Source organism: Balaenoptera ricei, chromosome 20 (genome assembly GCF_028023285.1).
Source record: "Balaenoptera ricei isolate mBalRic1 chromosome 20, mBalRic1.hap2, whole genome shotgun sequence".
NCBI lineage: Eukaryota > Metazoa > Chordata > Mammalia > Artiodactyla > Balaenopteridae > Balaenoptera > Balaenoptera ricei.
The window spans coordinates 1,019,482-1,038,487 of NC_082658.1; the positions used below are offsets into that span (position 1 = coordinate 1,019,482).

The following is a 19,006-nucleotide window of genomic DNA, read 5'->3' on the forward strand; positions in this document are numbered from 1 at the left end:
CTCTGGTTGGTTCTAAGTTTGGCCGATTGCTAGAGATTGTGGGTCAGAGTTCTGTTTTTACATGTTGTCTAGCCATTGTCCATTTGTATCTTCAGTCCCTCAGAGCAAATGATATGTAGGAGAACTACAGGGTCCTGGATGGTCTGCTCTGAGCCCTTTTAAACAGCTTCATCGGCATTGGCCCATCCTCTCCTACTCGACTTCTGTACTTCTTAGTGTCCTAACTTGTAATTTCACGTCGACTTCCCAATCCCTCAAACAGATCTAGAATCTGGCTCGACAGACCTAAGAAGTCTTCAGAACGGATGGTCAGGACTTTGCGTTGATCTGGTGCGGGAGGAGATGGAGAAGGCAAGGCTAGTGCTAAGGCTGGGAACTGGCTACCAGGAGGGTTGTGTTATTCGCTGCAGGTAAGAGAGGAAGCAGTCAGTTTGTGAGAGAAGATGATGACCTCAGTGTTTTAGGCTTTATAATCTTAGATACTGCTGTGAAGATGTTCTTTAGCTCAGGTATCTGGAACCTGGAACGTCATTTTAGAGGTGAAGAGACCTGAAAATAAGCGATGGTCCTCAGTTTGCATGCCAAGGCTGGGGGTGGAGCAGGTAATTCAGCCTTTGCGTTTTCCATCCACCATTACACAAACCAAGGATGGAGAGCAAGAGGTCTGGACCAGAGGCCGGGCAATCTGGAACTACCAGGATTGTATCAGAGGCAAGACCAAGCTGTTGTGTGCCATTAACACAAATGTCGCGAAGACAGAGACCATCTACCAAAGATTTCACAACAGACCCGCCAAAGTGAAAAGTAAATGATTAAAGAATGTAGGTCTTGGAGCTCCTTTCAAACCATGATCCTTTATCTTCTATTTACAGAGATAAAAGTACACCCCAAAATGGTTAATATTTAAGCACTTTTATATTTACAGCTCTCTTTTCAGTAGAGGAAAGCCACTTTGGTAGTGCCAGTGTGAACCATCCGCAATGATTCCTCCCGTGCTCATCTTGTTCTCAAGTTTTCTCTGCCATGTTGCTCTTGCAGGACGAAGTAAGTACTCTTTGCTTTTGAAAATAATAAGTCATATATCCATCCCCCTTGTATATGCCAGGGATCCATAATGATTAGTTAAATTCTCTTTAGGGTGGATGCTTGAGAGAGTGGATTGGTGCTTGTTCTTTGATATAGCCATGCCTAAAGTTCCTGCGTGAGATATTTACCTTGTTTAAGCCTCAGGATACGGACCTGTGAAATGGGGATGACAATAGCACACTTCAAAATTTGGTGAGGAGATTAGATGAGGTATTGCATAAGTCAAGTATTTGGTACAGAACTCAGCATGCATATTATTGGTAGCATGAAATATTTTTCATTTGTGTGTGCTAGCTGAACTTAAAAATGCAAATACAGATTTCTCAGCCAACTGCTCTGTGCTTTATTTCAGCCTGTCCCAAGCCAGATGAGTTACCATTTGCCAGAGTTGTTCCGTTAAAAACATCCTACGCCCCCGGGGAGGAGATAGTGTACACCTGCCAGCCAGGCTACGTGTCCCGGGGAGGGATCCGGAGGTTTATCTGCCCGCTCACAGGACTCTGGCCCATCAACACTCTGAGATGTGCGCGTAAGTCAGCTTCCATCTCACGCATTCTCCCCGTCATTCACGTTCTGGACATTTTGGGGAGGTGACCTACCTTGTCATGCCCGCGGTACAGAAAGCCAGCAGAACTGTGGGGTGGAGGGCTGTGAGGAAACAGGAGGGTCTGTGGGGAGTTCCTCAGGAGAAGAGGCTAAGGACAGTAAATGCTATTTGCAGCACAGCCTGGATCAAGGGGAGATTTTAAAAAGAGACTTGGTACGATAAAAGGGGAGGAAAACGCTGCCGAAGTGAAGAGAGAAGTGGAGATTATATCACAAATTATATTTATAATAAAATATAAATATATTAAATTAATAACGTACAGGAATATTATATGTAATAATATATCATATGTAATAGAACAATTATATATGTATATATACATTCACAGATATCTGACTTTATGGTAGATGGTTGCTTTTTTATTTTTTGGCCACGTGGCTCAGCTTGTGGGATCTTAGTTCCCCGACCAGGGATTGAACCCTCGCCCTCAGCAGTGAAAGCGCTGAGTCCTAACCACTGGACCACCAGGGAATTCCCGATGGTTTGCTTTTATTTATTCTTCAGAACGTGGTTCTGTGATATCATGCTGGCATTATTTTTTCACAGTCGACTACTGAGCAATCCACCTGAGAGAATTTCTGGCAATTTTATGTAGAAGTCAAGCAGTAAAAATAACTATATGGACCTATCCAAACTCTGGTTATTTTGGTTGTATGGGTGGCACCATTTGTGAAAACTATACATGTTCATACAGTGATTTTAATATGCTTTTTGATTAAAAAAGACAAAACGTAATTGCTAATGAAAAACCACTGTAACATCATTAGGGAAAATTTTTCCGGAAATCAGCCAAAACTTTGGAACACTAACAACTTTCTTTTTCAAGCTATTTTCCGCATGTATGTTTTCCTCGTTGCAGTGAGTGGATACCATTTTGTGTTTTTCTATTTTCACTAGCATATCAGAAACATGGACTATATCTCTGTAGTCTTCATAATCCATATTTTATTGGTCGTATCATAGTTCAGGTGGATTTACCCTTTAATTACCATTAATTAAAATAATACCATGATAGTGAACATTTAGACTGTTTGGTTTTTGTCATTAGAAGTAACAATACAGGGAATTCCCTGGCGGTCCAGTGGTTAAGACTCTGCACTTCCACTGCAGGGGGTGAGGGTTCGATCCCTGGTCGGGGAACTAAGATCCCGCGTGCTGCATGGCAAACAATACAACGGGTGCCTTAGTGCATATATCATTTGACTTATTTTGAGTTATCTTCTTAGAATAGTTACCAGGAGAGTTACTGGATCAAAGGATAGAAATGAGTTTATACATTTTTATTTTAATAGTAAATTCTATAAATGGAAATTGACCTTTATATCTTTAAATCACAGCCAGAGTATGTCCTTTTGCTGGAATCTTAGAAAACGGAACTGTACGCTATACAACTTTTGAATATCCCAACACGATCAGTTTTTCTTGCAATACCGGGTAAGGACTTCTGGCTCACAGATGCAGCCCATTCCTGCGCCCTTAAGCTAATCATCAAGGCTGGTCTGTTTCTAGTCTTTAGGCTGGACTTGCTGAGTGCAAATCACTGAATACAAATCCACAGTGGTGTTGAGGGCGGGGTAAGGGGTGGAGAATACAGCAGCTAGTGAAATATGAAGTCAACGTTCTAATTTTTCTGCTCCTGATTAGTTACTTATTTGAGGAGTACATTGAAATTATTGAAACTGGGTGATAATTCTTTATGATCTCTGGGCCAAATCTTGGCATGAGCATTAAAATATTTTGGTAATCGAACTTGGGCTTTAGTTATGAGGCTAATTTCATCGACTGTGACCTCGGGGAAGAGAATTCCATGGAGAAGGCTGAGTGTATAGATGTAGAACATAATCTTCCTCCTCACAGCACCCCCAGAGGAAAGCACTTCTGGCTGGTCATATGACTTACCTGCCTTATGAGCAAATACACCATCAGTGACACTGGCCATAGCTCATCGGCTGTAGAGCAGGGCAAAATTTCCCTGAGGAGCCTTGTTTGTGCTTAGAGATTAAGAAATACTGTGTGTGAAAGAGAGAAGCAGTCCTTTCATCTGAAACACCAATTGACTGGTAGGCTTCATGATGAATGACCTTGAACAAACTGGCTTCAGGGACAACGGTACATTTGCAATGGAAATAGACTGCATTGTTTTTAAACATTTGGGGCCGCAGGCTCTCAGAAAAGGAATATTAGAGATTATTCAGTTTGATTCACTTTTGTGATCCTGAAAAAGAGGTGGTTCTTTGCTTGGAAGCAGTTAACCTGACCAGCTGCTTGGAGACAAGGGGTTTGGGGACTGGGTAGGGTTGGCTTCCATACCCACTTGGAACCTTCCCATTCTTCAGCAGTTCCCTGCAGCCGTAGGCTGGGAGACTTGATGAGCCTTAGAGGAATGTTAAGCCTCTCAGGAAAACAGTATTATAAGGTGGAAAAGAAGCCAAGAGTATTTTTTTTTTTTGGGTCTTCGTTGCTGCAAGCGGGCTTTCTCTAGTTGTGGTGAGCAGGGGCTACTCTTCGTTGCGGTGCGCGGGCATCTCATTGTGGTGGCTTCTCTCGTTGTGGAGCACGGGCTCTAGGCGTGCGGGCTTCAGTAGTTGTGGCATGTGGGCTCAGGAGTTGTGGCTCACGGGCTCTAGAGCACAGGCTCAGTAGTTGTGGTGCACGGGCTTAGTTGCTCCGTGGCATGTGGGATCTTCCCAGACCAGGGCTTGAACCCGTGTCCCCTGCATTGGCAGGCAGATTCTTAACCACTGTGCCACCAGGGCAGTCCCGAGAAGCCAATAGTATTAATCTGCAGCAATGCTTAACAGAAAAGACATTTGAGATGCCATGGGTGGATTATTTTATAATTTAGTGGATTACATTTTCCCTTTGCAGGTTTTATCTGAAAGGAGCTAATTCTGCTCAATGCACTAAGGAGGGAGAATGGAGTCAGAAACTTCCTGTCTGTGCTCGTGAGTTTGTGGGTCCCAGTTATAGGGAGGGTGACCAGCTGATTTGCCTGGGACTTTCCTGGTTTTACCACTATAAGATCTACACCCTGGAAACCCCTCAGTCCCAGCTCCATGAGATGGTTGGTCACCTTTCTGGGGACCGTTCATCCTGATATCTTACTCTGGAAGATGAAACAACCGCTTTGGAATGACAAACTCTGACCCTGACCCTGACTCTAACCCTGAAACTCCAGATTAGTTAGGTCAGGATGGCAACCCACTTCTGAGTCTCTGTGTGAAGCTCCTTGTGTAAGCTCCATACAGACAGAGTACAAAAGCAGGAGGTATTCAACAGGAACAAACAAACCTGAACTAGGACCAAGATGTCACAAATGACTTGTTGTCATCAGCAACTATTGCAGGAGGCTCCCTCAGCAAAGTCCTTCGCCAATTCTGACTCCCAGGAACGTCTTCCAAGGTAGCGTTTGGATCCAAGACGTATGGTATCATAAGCCACGTGGTCTTCTAACAGGCAAATCAGTGGTGGCAAGACTTAAATTTCCTTCATCTTTTAGTTTTTTGACTGGTTCAGACATCTGATTTCCAGATCATATTTTCTTATTTGGCTTCTCCAGTTGACTGTGTTTACCCTGGCATTTGATCAAAGTTTGCATTTTCCCAAGTTAATCTCTGGATTTCTTTTTTGTTGTTCTGTAAAGAGTACTTTTAAAAGACTCAACTATTTTCATTAAAATGATAGTTCCTTCTTTTTTCAGCTACAACCTGCCCTCCACCACCCATACCTAAGTTTGCAAAACTTAGTGTTTATCAGCCATTGTCTGGGAACAACTCCCTGTATGGAAGCAAGGCAGTCTTTGAATGCTTGCCACAGCACGCAATGTTTGGGAACGACACCATTACCTGCACAGAACATGGAAACTGGACAGAATTACCAGAATGTAAGGGTGAGTGCAATGATAAGACAGAATAATCACGGGAGTGTGGAATCTCTTTTTTGAAGAGGATTGAAAATTTCTCTATCATGGAGTGTTTCAAATGACCTTGTGTAACAAATGTTTATCGGCATCTGCCACCTGCCAGGCACCGAGAATACCAGATGAATAAGACCTGACTTCTGAGCTCAGTAAGATGAGCTATGATGCAATGGACCGTCTGGAGCTGCCTGGGAAAGCTTCCCAGAGGAAGGGCTTGGGGGAGGAGTGGAGAATGGGGGAACAGCATAGCATACCACACAAGGGCGCAGGATGGGGGAAGCCAGGGGGGTGTGAAGGAACAGGGTGTGTGCATGGACAGCTGAGTATTACTGTGAGGCTGGATTAAACTGGGGAGTCCTACGAGACTGAGGTGAAAAACTAGGTTGCAGTCAGATTGATATAAGCTTTTGTAGTCTTTACCTAAATCTAAGAATCACAAGAATACTTGATTTAAAAATATATATGAAAATTCTTTCTCCTTTAATTTGACTCATCATTACTCTTTGAATTTGTCAACTGCATAACAAGTAGAATTTATCATGCACACCAGGAGTTATACTAAGGACTGTTACCTTCTCCCGCAGTGGGTGTTACAGATATCTACTGAATGATTCAAACATAAGTGCTTTTTAGCATAGGGAAACTACTACTACTTCTAATACCTAGCACCTTTTGGGGGACTAAACTCTGGGCCAGGCACTGGTCTCCTCCTATATATGTGTCATCTCATTTAATTCTCCCAAGTTCTAAGCAGTGGGTTCTTTTTTTTTTTCTTTTTTTCAGCCATTTACATAGATATATCAGCCGTCAGCATGTTGTGACATTCTCTCTCTTTCTCTCTATAGACATACCTTTTTCCCCCTGAATCATGTGAAAATAAGTTGTACACATCATGACACTTACCCATGAATACTCCAGCAGCATGAATGTCCTAAGAACAACATTGTCATATGTTATCACTGTACCCAAGACATTTAACATATTTGGAATTATTAACAATAATAATTTAAACAATTATATTATATACAATTAACAATATTTATTTCATATGTAAATTACCCTAGCCGATCCAGAAGTATCCTTTATACACGTGTTTTGTTCTATGTGAAATCTAATCATGAATCACATATTCTATCTAGTTGTCTTAGCTCTTTGGTCTCCTTTAGTTAAGAATTATCCCCTGCCTTTTCAGTTGTCTTTCACTGACATTTTTGAAGAGTACATGCTAGTAGTCTTGTAGAAGTTTCCACAATGTGAATTTGGTTGATTATTCACTCATGATTGGATTTGAGTTAAATACATTTTTTTTTTTAAAGGAATTCCTTTATTTATTTTAATTAATTAATTAATTTATTTTTGGCTGTGTTGGGTCTTCATTTCTGTGCGAGGGCTTTCTCTAGTTGTGGCAAGTGGGGGCCACTCTTCATTGCTGTGCGCGGGCCTCTCACTATCGCGGCCTCTCTTGTTGCGGAGCACAGGCTCCAGACGCGCAGGCTCAGTAGTTGTGGCTCACGGGCCTAGTTGCTCCGCGGCATGTGGGATCCTCCCAGACCAGGGCTTGAACCCGTGTCCCCTGCATTCACAGGCAGACTCCCAACCACTGCGCCACCAGGGAAGCCCCTAAATACATTTTTTTTAAGAATACACTCCATCACATCAGAAGGCACATGGTGTCAGTCGATCACTGTCATGCTTAATTTGATCCCTTGGTCAGGTGCGGTATGCCCCTCTTCTCTTGGTAAAGGCACCTCTTTCTCGTTGAATTAGTAAGCAACCTGTGGGTGATAGTTTGAGACGGTGAGAATTTTCATTCTCTAGCAGTCATTTTAGCATCCACTGATAATCCTTGAACTCAGTCAACTGAGACATTGGTGGTTACAAAATGGTGGCTTTCTAAGTTTATCTTTCCTTCTATATTTATTAGCTGGAATTCTTCTGCAGGGAAGAGTTTTTCCTCCATGAACTATTTCTTTTTAGCGTTATTATAGACTCATAGATTCTTTTGCACTCAATTTGTGGAAGCCAAAACTGATCCAAGCAGTCCAACACTGGATTTGGTACTCTTGAACCATCTCATTAGACTGCCTCCCAAGAGCTCTGTGCTCCTCCCTCCAGCTTGGCTTTCTTTACTGGGGTAAATAGGGATACGGGTTTGGGCCTCTACCGCTGAGGATCTAAAGAAGGCCGGGAAGCCTTCATTTTTCTCCTTCATATTTCATGCTGGCTTCTTGTATAGTCTGAAGACAGTCATAAGAATTAGATTTAACATTTAAAATCCAAATAATGCTGTTCTAGTGTACATAGAAGGAATCTCTGTGTTTTAATTTCATGGTCTGTTGGTTAAAAGAGTCAGACTTTTTCCGTCTTTCAAACCCACCATCTTAGACTGTGTGCAGATGAAGTTTGCAATAAATACTACCTTGTGATTATGTGAAAGCCCAAAGCACTTGGTAACTCATTAATTTACTTTCAAAGTGTTGTTGTTTCTATTTTAATATCCAGAGTCTCACGAGGATAAGATAAAGGGGATAGAATTAAGCACCAAGGTCCCCAGAAATTGTGTTCTAGTCACAGGAACACCCAGTGACTCAGTGGTATAAGAGAGACAAGTGCGTAGATATTCCATAATCACTGGACCCCAAGCTATTTATACTAATACGTCTTACTGCTTAAACTTTTTAGAAGTAAAATGCCCGTTCCCATCAAGACCAGACAATGGATTTGTGAACTATCCTGCAAAGCAAGTACTTTATTACAAGGATAAAGCCACATATGGTTGCCATGATACATATGCCTTGGATGGGCCAAAAGAAGTAGAATGTGGCAAATTCGGACACTGGTCTGCACAGCCAAGCTGTAAAGGTAAGAAACATGGGTAAGTTCTTAAACTGCCTCCCAGTTCATCGAGTGGATCACCTTTCCTTGCCATTTTCTTGTTCCAGTCATTTTCTACTTTGTTTCTCCGACTTGATTCACAGCTACTGGGATTTATATGAGCATGGGGAAACTTCACGCTTAGCAATCCTGTTTGAGATTGAACTGCATGAAATAAACATATCTGTTGTAAGCCTTGATAATATGGTGGAAGATTGTGTGGGTTTCCTGTAATTGCTTTTAAGTCTTGGCCCATGAGCATCCTTTTTTGCTTTGTTCTAGTCAAGACCCTTCTCACTGTGGCAAAACCCAACCACACGTTCCAGCTAGTTCCAGGAAATGGTGATGAATTATAAACAGGCAACAGGCAAGCGTATGGACATTGAATGTGAGGAAATGAAACACAGCTGGTCCTCCTGAGGACTGCAACTGAAAGTTGGGAACTATTGCTACTCTTTCCATGTCTCATTGGCCTCACAGTCTCCCTCATATCTCTGTTTCTCTGCTTACTCACCTTGAACCTGGCTTGATTCTACACCAGGACCTCTCAACTAAAGGATTCATCACTCACTGGCATCTTTTCCCTGAGATGCTGGTTGCTTTTGAGTTAGGTGTCTATCCTTGATCTGGTCCGTGTCATGCTTATGCAAAGAACACCAACTTTGCACTGTATTTCTGCTCAAGTTGCTGTGGGCTGGACAGGTTTGTTTTTTAAAAATAATTTATTTATTTTATTTTTGGCTGTGTTGGGTCTTTGAAGCTGTGCGCGGGCTTTCTCTAGTTGCATGAGTGGGGGTTACTCTTCATTATGGTGCGTGGGCTTCTCAGTGCTGTGGCTTCTCTTGTTGCGGACATGCCTAGAGCATGGGCTCTAGGCATGTGGGTTTCAGTAGTTGTGGCATGTGGGTTTCAGTAGTTGTGGCGCACGGGCTTAGTTGCTCCGCAGCACGTGGGATCTTCCCGGACCAGGGTTCAAACCCGTGTCCCCTGCATTGGCAGGCGGATTCTTAACCACTGCACCACCAGGGAAGTCCGGGTTGGACAGTTTAAATAGAAAAGGCAATTAGGCACAACAGGCAAAATGACATATGACTAGGTTGGGGTCCCCTAGAAGCAGAGCCTGAGACAGGGATTCAAATGCAGTTGGTTTATTAAGTGAGTCTCAGGAAAAAGAGTGTGAGGCAGGTGGGACGGAGCTGGACACTGGTTCTCAAACCTCACTGTGCATCAGAATCTCCCAGAGGGTTTGTTTAAACAGAGTCTCTGATTTGCTGGATCTGCAGTAGGACCTGAGAACTAGCATTTCTACCAGGTTCCCAGGTGGTGCTGACGCTGTCAACCCAGGGACCATGTTTTGACCGAGGATGTGGTCTCAGCTAGAGCCTAACTTCAGTTTAGTCCCCTGCGAGCTCTGGACCATGGGAGTCGATCCCATCGAGAGGCAAGGGGACCTGCTTATTTTGCTCCCCTTGTCAGCCTGTCATAGGCTGCGGGCTGCTCCCTTCCCTGACCCTGGGGTTGTGGACCGACGTGCATACTCTCCTTGGAGAGGTGGCTCTCTTATGGCTGAAGGCCATTGTTCAGAGAAAGGAGCATTTATGAGCTGTAATGAGCCAACACTCACAGTGGCTGGTGGGTGGCGCAGCAACTCAATAAATGGGAGCTGAGTGGGGCGGGGAGGCTTACCTGAAATGGCAGTATCTGATAGAAGTTCTTTTGCACAGAAGCCTAGTATCTGACGCTTCTGCTCTGACCTTCTTATGTGGCTACTCCAGGGGAAGAAAAGGCGATCTTGGAAGCCATGATTAAAGGTTCTATTGATAAGGAACAACAGTTAGCAATTATACTGATGTTACCCACTATCTTAGAAACTTCTTGTCTCGAGCACTTTGTTTCAGGTCTGAACATCTCCTGGTTCAAATGCTACATTTTCTTTAAGAAAGAGTAAATGAAGTCCTGTCTTGACTACAAATATTGTCTCTTTCAGCGTCTTGTAAATTATCTGTTAAAAGAGCTACCGTGATATATGAAGGAGAGAAAGTAAATATCCAAGACAAATTTAAGAATGGAATGCTGCATGGCCAAAAAATTTCTTTCTTCTGCAAAAATAAGGAGAAGAAGTGTAGCTATACAGAGGATGCCCAGTGCATAGACGGCAACATTCAAATCCCCAAATGCTTCAAGGGTGAGTTCAACACTGGAACGTTTAGCTAGCACTTCCGCTTGCCCCTCGCCATAATCAGTACTTTTATTACCTGATGACTAAAAGAAGCCATGTTAATGTGGCCACTGGATTTTTTAAAAAGAGAGTGGGGCAGGAGGAAATAGCAAGATGAAGCAGTAAGCTGCATTGAGTTTCCCCACATTTTCCTTTCCTATTCTTTTCCTTAAAACTCAGGGTTGTGGTTTTATTTGATGAGTGTTGAATTATGCCATCGTGTATAATTCCAGATTATGCTTGAATACTAATAATAATATTGAATGGAATATTGAATAATAATATTGACCACCTCTTGGTCCCAAATGATAAAGAACTCACCCCAAACTACAAAGTAACTCATGTCAATGGTCATTGGTTTATAGATCTTCTAACATTTCTTTCCTTCCTTCGGCAATTCCTAGAGTTTGAAAAGTACCCATTAGAGCAAAGTATTCATTAGAGCAAAACATTTTAAGGAAGATGATATTGTGTTTGTGGGTGATAAAGAAGTGTATAATAGGCAGCATTTAAGCCATTAGTTTCAGGTTTTTTTTTTTAATTGAAAATTTATTTTTTAAAATAAATTCTGGACACAAAACTTTTTTTTTTTTTTAATTACAAGCTATGAAAATATCTTCTCCAAGAATGTGATTTTCTTTTAACATTGCCTACAGTAACTTTTTTTTATTGGAGTATAATTGTTTTACAATGTTGGGTTAGTTTCTGCTGTAGAACAAAGTGAATCAGCTATATGTATACATACATCCCCTCCCTCTTAAGCCTCCCTGCCGCCCTCCCCCCACATCCCACCCCTCTAGGTCATCACAGAGCATTAGTTTCAGGTTTAAGGTCTACATACCTTTGTTTCTACAAAGGAGGAACCAGCCAGAGACTGAAGCTATTATTGCCTCTAGGTTTAGAAATGCTTCAAGAATGTTGTCAGCCCTGTATCAGCCGGTAGAGGAGAGAGTTGGGAGCAGATTAGAGGAGAGAGGGGTCTGAGAAGTGGCCAGCCAGAGAGAGAGAAGGAAATGATAACTAGCAAATAATACCCACCTCATAGGTTTGATGATTAGAAATATTATACATGACATGGAGTAAGTACACAATGATAATAATGACGGTTATTATCACTATAATTACAAATAGTTAGAAATGCCCTGGATAAATTGTTATTGTCCAAAAGAGCCCTAGTGAGACATTAAATACTCAAGTTGACAAAGCACAGTAATCCTAGCACAGATCAGCAGAAAAAATATTAGCAGAAGATAATTAAAAAAAACCAAACAGAGCTTTGTTAATGCACTTCTTCAGGCTGTTCTCTTTTACAGTCTTCAGACAGATGCAGCACTATTGGTGCATCGGCGAATAAATAAAGGGCTGATACACCTTTTTTTCTTTTAATCTTGACTGTCAGAATTATACATAACCTTTTATTTTCTCTCTTGGAAACGAGTGCCTTATCATTTCCCTGATTTTTCTCAAATCACTTAAACCTCACACTGAATGCTTCATTCACATAATTAGATTTACTCTACACGTTTATAAAATGTATTTGATTTGTCTTGGCTATTTAACAGATTTAAGAGATGACTGTTTCTCTTTAAATGTTTATTTTTTTTCTCCCCAAACAGAGCACAGTTCTTTCGCTTTCTGGAAAACAGAAGCATCTGATGTAAAACCATGCTAAGTTGGTTTTCTGATTCAAAATTAAATGTCATACTTGTATGTGTTTGTCCAAGGAACCTAATGGAAATGGAAAAATAAAGTGACTGAATTTATTGCATCAGCCATTGCAGTGTTACTCCATGGTAGCTTACTTTTAATTATCTGGTTAAGAAACCCAAATATTTGGAACATTGTCCTTGCAATGTGAAATGGAAAGTGTAAACAATTACCTAGGTAACCCAGTTACCTTCTCCCTAATTCTACTCCTAAACGCTTTCACCTAAAACAACTGCGATGCAACAGTTTTCTTAGAATGGTCCACAGACCTCGGCATCAGTATCGCCTGGTAATTATTACAAAGGAAAAAAATGCTGTGTCCTGGAATTTCCGAGGATGGCCCCCAAATCTGCATTTATAACAAAGTCCCCAGATAATTCTTTGCATTCTTAAGTTTGAGAAGCATCACCATAAAGGAATGCATCGACTTTCAGGCCAATAGAAATGGATCTGAACCCTTAAAGTCTGGTTTACAAAATGCCTCAATAGCTTTCCTTACCCACCAGAATTCCATGACCCATCACTGACATTGCTCCTTTGTTTATGTTTAACTTCCTTGGCCTTTTCTCCTTCTGTAGTACCTGCTGGCAAACCCCACCCCAGCCTCTAGCTGCCTTTCCTGTGCCTGCACCAGAGCAGCTGAACGTTGCTGGAAAAAAAGAAAACCTCACAATTATGCTAATAGGTCCCACTTTGATTCATGAACATGGGCTTCACATACGCTCTCAACTGTGCCTGGCAATCCTACCGCATTTCACTAGGTTGTTCTCTCCCCAGCTCCCCAACACGGCTGTTTCTCTTCTCAGCCCTTCTCAAGCCATCGTCCCTGTCCTCACTCTCAGCCGATGACCTTGCTCCTTGTTTCGCAGAGAAAATAGAAAAGACCCTTTTCAATCTTCCCATGACCAAGTCTACCATCTCAGCCGTGTCTGTACCAGGGTCTCTGCCCTCCGTCTCGTTTCTCTGAGATACCATCTAAGGGCGAAACTCATGTCCGGGATCCCGTCTTCTGTCTCCTACTTAAGGATTTTGCTCCTCTGATGAATGATCTTCCATGTTTATTTTTTTCCCTTTCTATTGGAGCATTTCTATCAGCATATAAATATGCAATAATGTCACCACTGTTTTTAAAAGAAAACCTTACTGTTACCTCACATCTTTTTCTAGCTACTGCTCCATTTCTGTATCCCTTTTTTAAAAAGTCCCAGAAAGAGTTGTTTACTTTGCCATCTCCACTCTGTACTGCCCATCACGACTCGTAAACTTTGTCTCCGCAGAGGTATTTCCTCCCGGATGCGTCTTCCTCAGGATTCACCTGCTTTCACGTGGTGTGGTCCGATCTTTTCTCCAAGATGCTTTTCTACTCCTCCCCCCTTTACAGAAATCAGTGTGCCCCCCACTTCCCAGGATGTCATTCAAGAGCTCCAAATGCCCATTACTTAACTTTAAAAAACAGCTTTACTTTTTCTTTCTCAATCCTTTCCTTCGATATTCTTCCCTCTTCCTCTCTCTCAACCTCTCTTGCTTCCCCCTCCCTCCCTGCCCCCTCCTTCCCCTTCTCTTCTTCTTCTTCTCCTTCTTCTGTTTCCCCCCCACCTTTATCTTTCTCCATGTCGTGTATTGAGGGTCAGCTTTGAGAGTGGGCGGTTACTCCCCTTTCTAAACCAAAAAGCCCTATTTAGGCATTTTGCTGAACAAAAAACCATCCACCCTGGATTTCCTCTTTTAGCACTAAGTTTTAGAACCACTGTTTTCTTTAACTCCTCACCTATTCATTTAAAAATGGACCTCCTCCTCATCTTATCTCACAGCTCTAGGAATGGAAAGAAAGCAGTAAAAATTGTAGAGCCTTTCCCCTGCCCCAGACTGGATCGCTGGGTTTGCTCCAGAAAAGGAGAGAATATATTGTTCTATTATCCTCCCTTTTGTTGCAGATACTTTCCTAATTAATTTTATTGTTTCAAAAATTTAAAATATATAGACTTCTAAAACTGTAAGTGAAGTTGTTTTTTTTTTAAATTGAAGTATACTTGACTTGCAGTAGTATTAGTTTCAGGTGTACAATATAGTGATTCAATATTTTTATAGATTATACTCCATTTAAAAAGTTATTGTAAAATATTGGCTATATTCACTGTGCTGTACAATATATCCTTGTAGCTTATCTCTAATTCCCTACCCCTATCTTTCCCTTCCCTCCTTCCCTCTCCCCACTGGCATTCATTACTTTGTTCTCTATATTTGTTAAGTCTGTTTCTGCTTTGTTATATTCATTCATTTGTTTCATTTTTTAGATTCCACATATAAGTGATATCATACAGTATTTGTCTCTCTGTCTGACTTGTTTCACTCAGCATAATGCTCTCCAGGTCCATCCATGTTGTTGCAAATTGCAAAATTTTATTCTTTTTTATGGCTGATTATTGTATATAATTGTGTGTGTGTGTATATATATATATATATATACATACTACATCTTCTTAATCCATTCATCTGTTGATGGACACTTTGGTTGCTTCCATGTCTTGGCTATTGTTAGTGCTGCTATGAACACTGGGGTGCATGTATCTTTTCCAGTTAATGAAGAAAACATAGGTAGAACACTCTTTGACAGAAATCATAGCAATATTTTTTTGAATCTTTCTTCTAAAGCAAAGGAAATAAAAACAAAACTAGGGCTTCCCTGGTGGCACAGTGGTTGAGAATCTGCCTGCCAATGCAGGGGACACGGGTTCGAGCCCTGGTCTGGGAAGATCCCACATGCCGCGGGGCAACTAGGCCCGTGAGCCACAACTACTGAGCCTTCGCGTCTGGAGCCTGTGCTCCGCAACAAGAAAGGCCGCGATAGTGAGAGAGGCCCGCGCACCGCGATGAAGAGTGGCCCCCACTTGCCGCAACTGGAGAGAGCCCTCGCACAGAAACGAAGACCCAACACAGCCAAAAATAAAATATAAATAAATTAAAAACAACAACAACAAAAATAAACAAATGGGAAGTAATTAAACTTAACCGTTTTTGCACAGCAAAGGAAACCATCAACAAATCAAAAAGAAGACCTACTGAATAGGAGAAAATATTTGCAAATTATATGACCGATAAGGGTTTAATAGCCAAAATATATGAACAGTTCATACAACTCAACATCAAAAAAACCAACAACCCGATTAAAAAATGCGCAGAAGACCTGAATAGACATTATTCCAAAGAAGACATACAGGTGGCCAACAGGCACATGAAAAGATGCTCAACATCATTAATTATCAGAGAAATGCAAATTAAAACCACAATGAGATATTACCTCACACCTGTCAGAATGGCCATCATCAAAAAGACCACAAATAACGAATGTTGGCAGGGATGGGGAGAAAAGGGAACTCTCCTACACTGTTGGTGGGAATGTAAATTGGGGCAGCCACTGTGGAAAATGGCATGGAGGTTTCTCAAAAAACTAAAAATAGGGACCTCCCTGGCAGTCCAGTGGTTAAGACTCTGCACTTCCAGTGCAGGGGGTGTGGGTTCGATCCCTGGCTGGGGAACTAAGATCCCACATGCCGTGCGGTGTGGCCAAAAAAAAAAAAAAACTAACTAAAAATGGAACTACCAAATGACCCAGAAATTTCACTCCTGAATATTTATCTGACCATATATGTTCTTTCAAATCTGTTTTTTTTTTTTAATTCCTTGTCTTTTTTTTAAACATCTTTATTGGAGTATAACTGCTTTACATTGTTGTGTTAGTTGCTGCTGTATCCAAATCTGTTTTGCTGGAACTTTTTATAAGGAATCTCCAGATTGAACTTTTAATAGACTATTCCATAAAAAACTCCTGGAATATGGCAAGTTTGTTGAGGATGGCTTTTTGCATCATTTTTTTCTTTGAAGGCATTTCAGGCCACTGGATAGGTTTGGGTCCTTGAAAATCAATCAGAGTAGACTTTAGAACTTAGGCCATAGTACTGATTCCTCTAATGATATTTTCACAGAAAGAAAAATCTGCTATTTTTCATTCTGAAGAGGCAATTTGGATTAGAGGAGCCCATCAGAAGAAACTGCCCAATTGCAGCATCTCTATTTAGTGATTATGTGGTCCATTTAGTCCCATAAGTAGCCTCTCTATTTGAAATGTTTTTCTTCTTAAATGCTTAGATCACCAGGTTGCCTGTCATCAAAATTCAGCCGTACCCTCCCCAGCCAGAGTGCAGTGACCTTCCCTGCTGGCTGAGATACCAGGAAGTATTATTCTTCTCCCCCACAGGCAGCCTGGTGCAGAAAGAGTGAAATTATAATCACAAATTGATGGTTATCAACCTACATTTTAACAAGGCTGAATGTGGTCTTCCCATGCTATGTAATGTTGCTTAACCAGCAACTGCAGACCCATGGAACCCTGTAAGCTATTATGGCAGATGGGCTTCTAAACACAAAGGGATCCAGGTCGTCACTTTTATTTCGTGCTCTAACATGTTTCTTCAAGAAGTTATAGAAAATGAACTTTCTCATTTCTAAGACATTGACCAATCTTTCAATATGTAGGATCTGATTTCTGAGTCCCCAAACTCAATGGTAAGTATTTATCAGTAAAATTTCCCATCTAGTAGCCCGAGGGTCATTCCCCACCTTAACACTGAAATAGAAGATTTAAAAGAAAGAGAAAGAAAGAGAGAAAGGAAGAAAGAGAGAAGGAAGAAAGGAAGGAAGGAAGGAAGGAAGGAGAGCTTGGGGTTTGTGCATATGGGTGTGAGTATATGTCTGCACATGTGAGAGTGTGTGTGGTTGGTGTGCACATGTGTACGTGAATGTGTATGCTGTTAGAGTGTGTGTTCTTTGTAAATGTGAGCACGAGTATGTGTGCACGTGTGTGCGAATGTGTGATGTGTGTACATAAGTGTGTGTACGAGTGTGTGCTCCTTGTGCCCATATGTGCATGTGAGCATGCATGTGTGAATGTGTTTACATGAGTGTGTGTGTGTGCAGCGTACCTAGTTCTTTGTGTGCTAATGCTGCTTCCTAGTGGCACCTGCCACTTCTGAAAGTTCATGACAGACAGTTTGGAAGGAAAAGATTGACGTTTCCCGCGTCAGGCACCCGGAAGCACTTCCCATCTAGCTCACCTGTGTTAACTCCATCTTCCCAATCATCCCATAAGGATGGTAAAGACACTGAAGCTCACGAAGGTTATGTAAGTTGGTTTACACAAGTGACGGAGCTAGAGAGCCAAACTTCAGGACTGTGTCTTTCCTCCCTTTTTTTACACTGCTAGTGAAGTGACGCATTTCCCAGTGGCTTCCTGGAAATAACTGAATTCTAAAGCTGGAATTTTCCAGCCTAGGGAGGGGTGCTGAAACAGGGTGGTGGAGAGATTTTTGTATAGGTGAGGCTAGGAAGTGGCCTAGTAGGTGGTTGCTATTTGCATGAACGCTGGCTAGAGCAATATGTCTACAAATCTTCCTCGATGTCCAATGGGGTTACCTCCCGATAAACACATTGTAAGTTGAAAATGCATTTAATACACCCAACCGACTGCTCATCATAGCTCAGCCTAGCCTACATTGAACGTGCTCAGAACACTTACATTAGCCTACGGTTGGCCAAAATCATCTAACACAAAGCCTATTTTATAATAAAGTGTCAAATATCTCATGTAAGTTATTGAGTACTGCACTGAGAGTGAAAAACAGAATGGTTTGGGTACAGAATGGTTGGCGTGGAGGGGTTACTTGTCCTGCTGATCGCGTGGCTGACTGGGGGCCCTGGCTGCCGCCCTGCCCAGAATCACCGGAGCGCGTCTGACCTCAGACCACTACCTGGGACAAAAGCAAAATGCAACATTCAAAGTTCGGTTTCTACTAAATGTGTATTGCTTTCGCACCATCATATAAACTGAAAAATCTTAAGTTGAACCACTGTAAGTGGGGGACTTGTTTGTGTTATTGAAAGGGAGGGGGGAAGAATAGCCAGTTTATCTCTGTTAATAGCCTCTGGCACAGATCAATTGCCTGGGAAGGCAGAATAGACTAAGCCACGGAGGTAGGGATGGAGCAGTGAATTCAGCTTAGTTCTGGCAAAATAAAGGAATCCAGAATCATTGTGTTACAGGTTGTAACTCTGTTTTCTAGTGGTGATGAAAAGAAAATATGCCCCATAATTCTTGGTTTCTACACTCCTTAAACTACATCTATTTGTGGTATAATTTATTCTTCTGTGACCTATAAATAGAAAGTTCTGAATTATTTCCTACCCAATTTAAGGACTTTACTGGCTACAGGATTATTTTGTTATTTATCTCTAATGTCTTTACATAACAATAATAATACTCATTCTTTGTATTTATAAATTGCTTTCCATTTAGATGACTGAGTCATTCATGTATTTCAATGTAATGATACAGAGAATCTTAATAATGCAAAATGGTGAATCACTGACTGAAATTTGGTTATTTAGAATATCAGCTTAGGCATCAGTACTGTGTACAGAGCCATTTGCTGATTTTGAAACAATAGATTAAGATATGGAAGATATGTATAACATGTGAAATTTCCCCCCAAAATGGGCAAAGGACTAGAGGACACTTTGTGGAAGAATTTTAAAAAAGGAC

General features: G+C 41.6%; 1 protein-coding gene and 1 long non-coding RNA gene across 2 annotated transcripts; one reads left to right on the top strand and one right to left on the bottom strand.

Annotated features, from left to right (window-relative positions):
- Positions 1-928: 928 nt before the first annotated feature.
- APOH (apolipoprotein H) lies at positions 929-12,376 on the top strand. The gene is made up of 8 exons (XM_059907448.1): positions 929-1,044; positions 1,439-1,615; positions 3,031-3,127; positions 4,562-4,638; positions 5,394-5,582; positions 8,295-8,474; positions 10,474-10,671; positions 12,321-12,376. The coding sequence occupies exons 1-8, from the start codon at positions 981-983 to the stop codon at positions 12,374-12,376; spliced, it is 1,038 nt and encodes a 345-aa protein (XP_059763431.1). The 5' UTR covers positions 929-980.
- Positions 6,752-17,640, bottom strand: LOC132355213 (uncharacterized). Its single transcript, XR_009499564.1, has 3 exons — positions 17,523-17,640; positions 10,173-10,300; positions 6,752-7,387 (listed from the first exon to the last, which is right to left on the bottom strand). It is a non-coding gene; the product is annotated as an uncharacterized LOC132355213 (long non-coding RNA).
- Between the last annotated feature and the right edge of the window lie 1,366 nt (positions 17,641-19,006).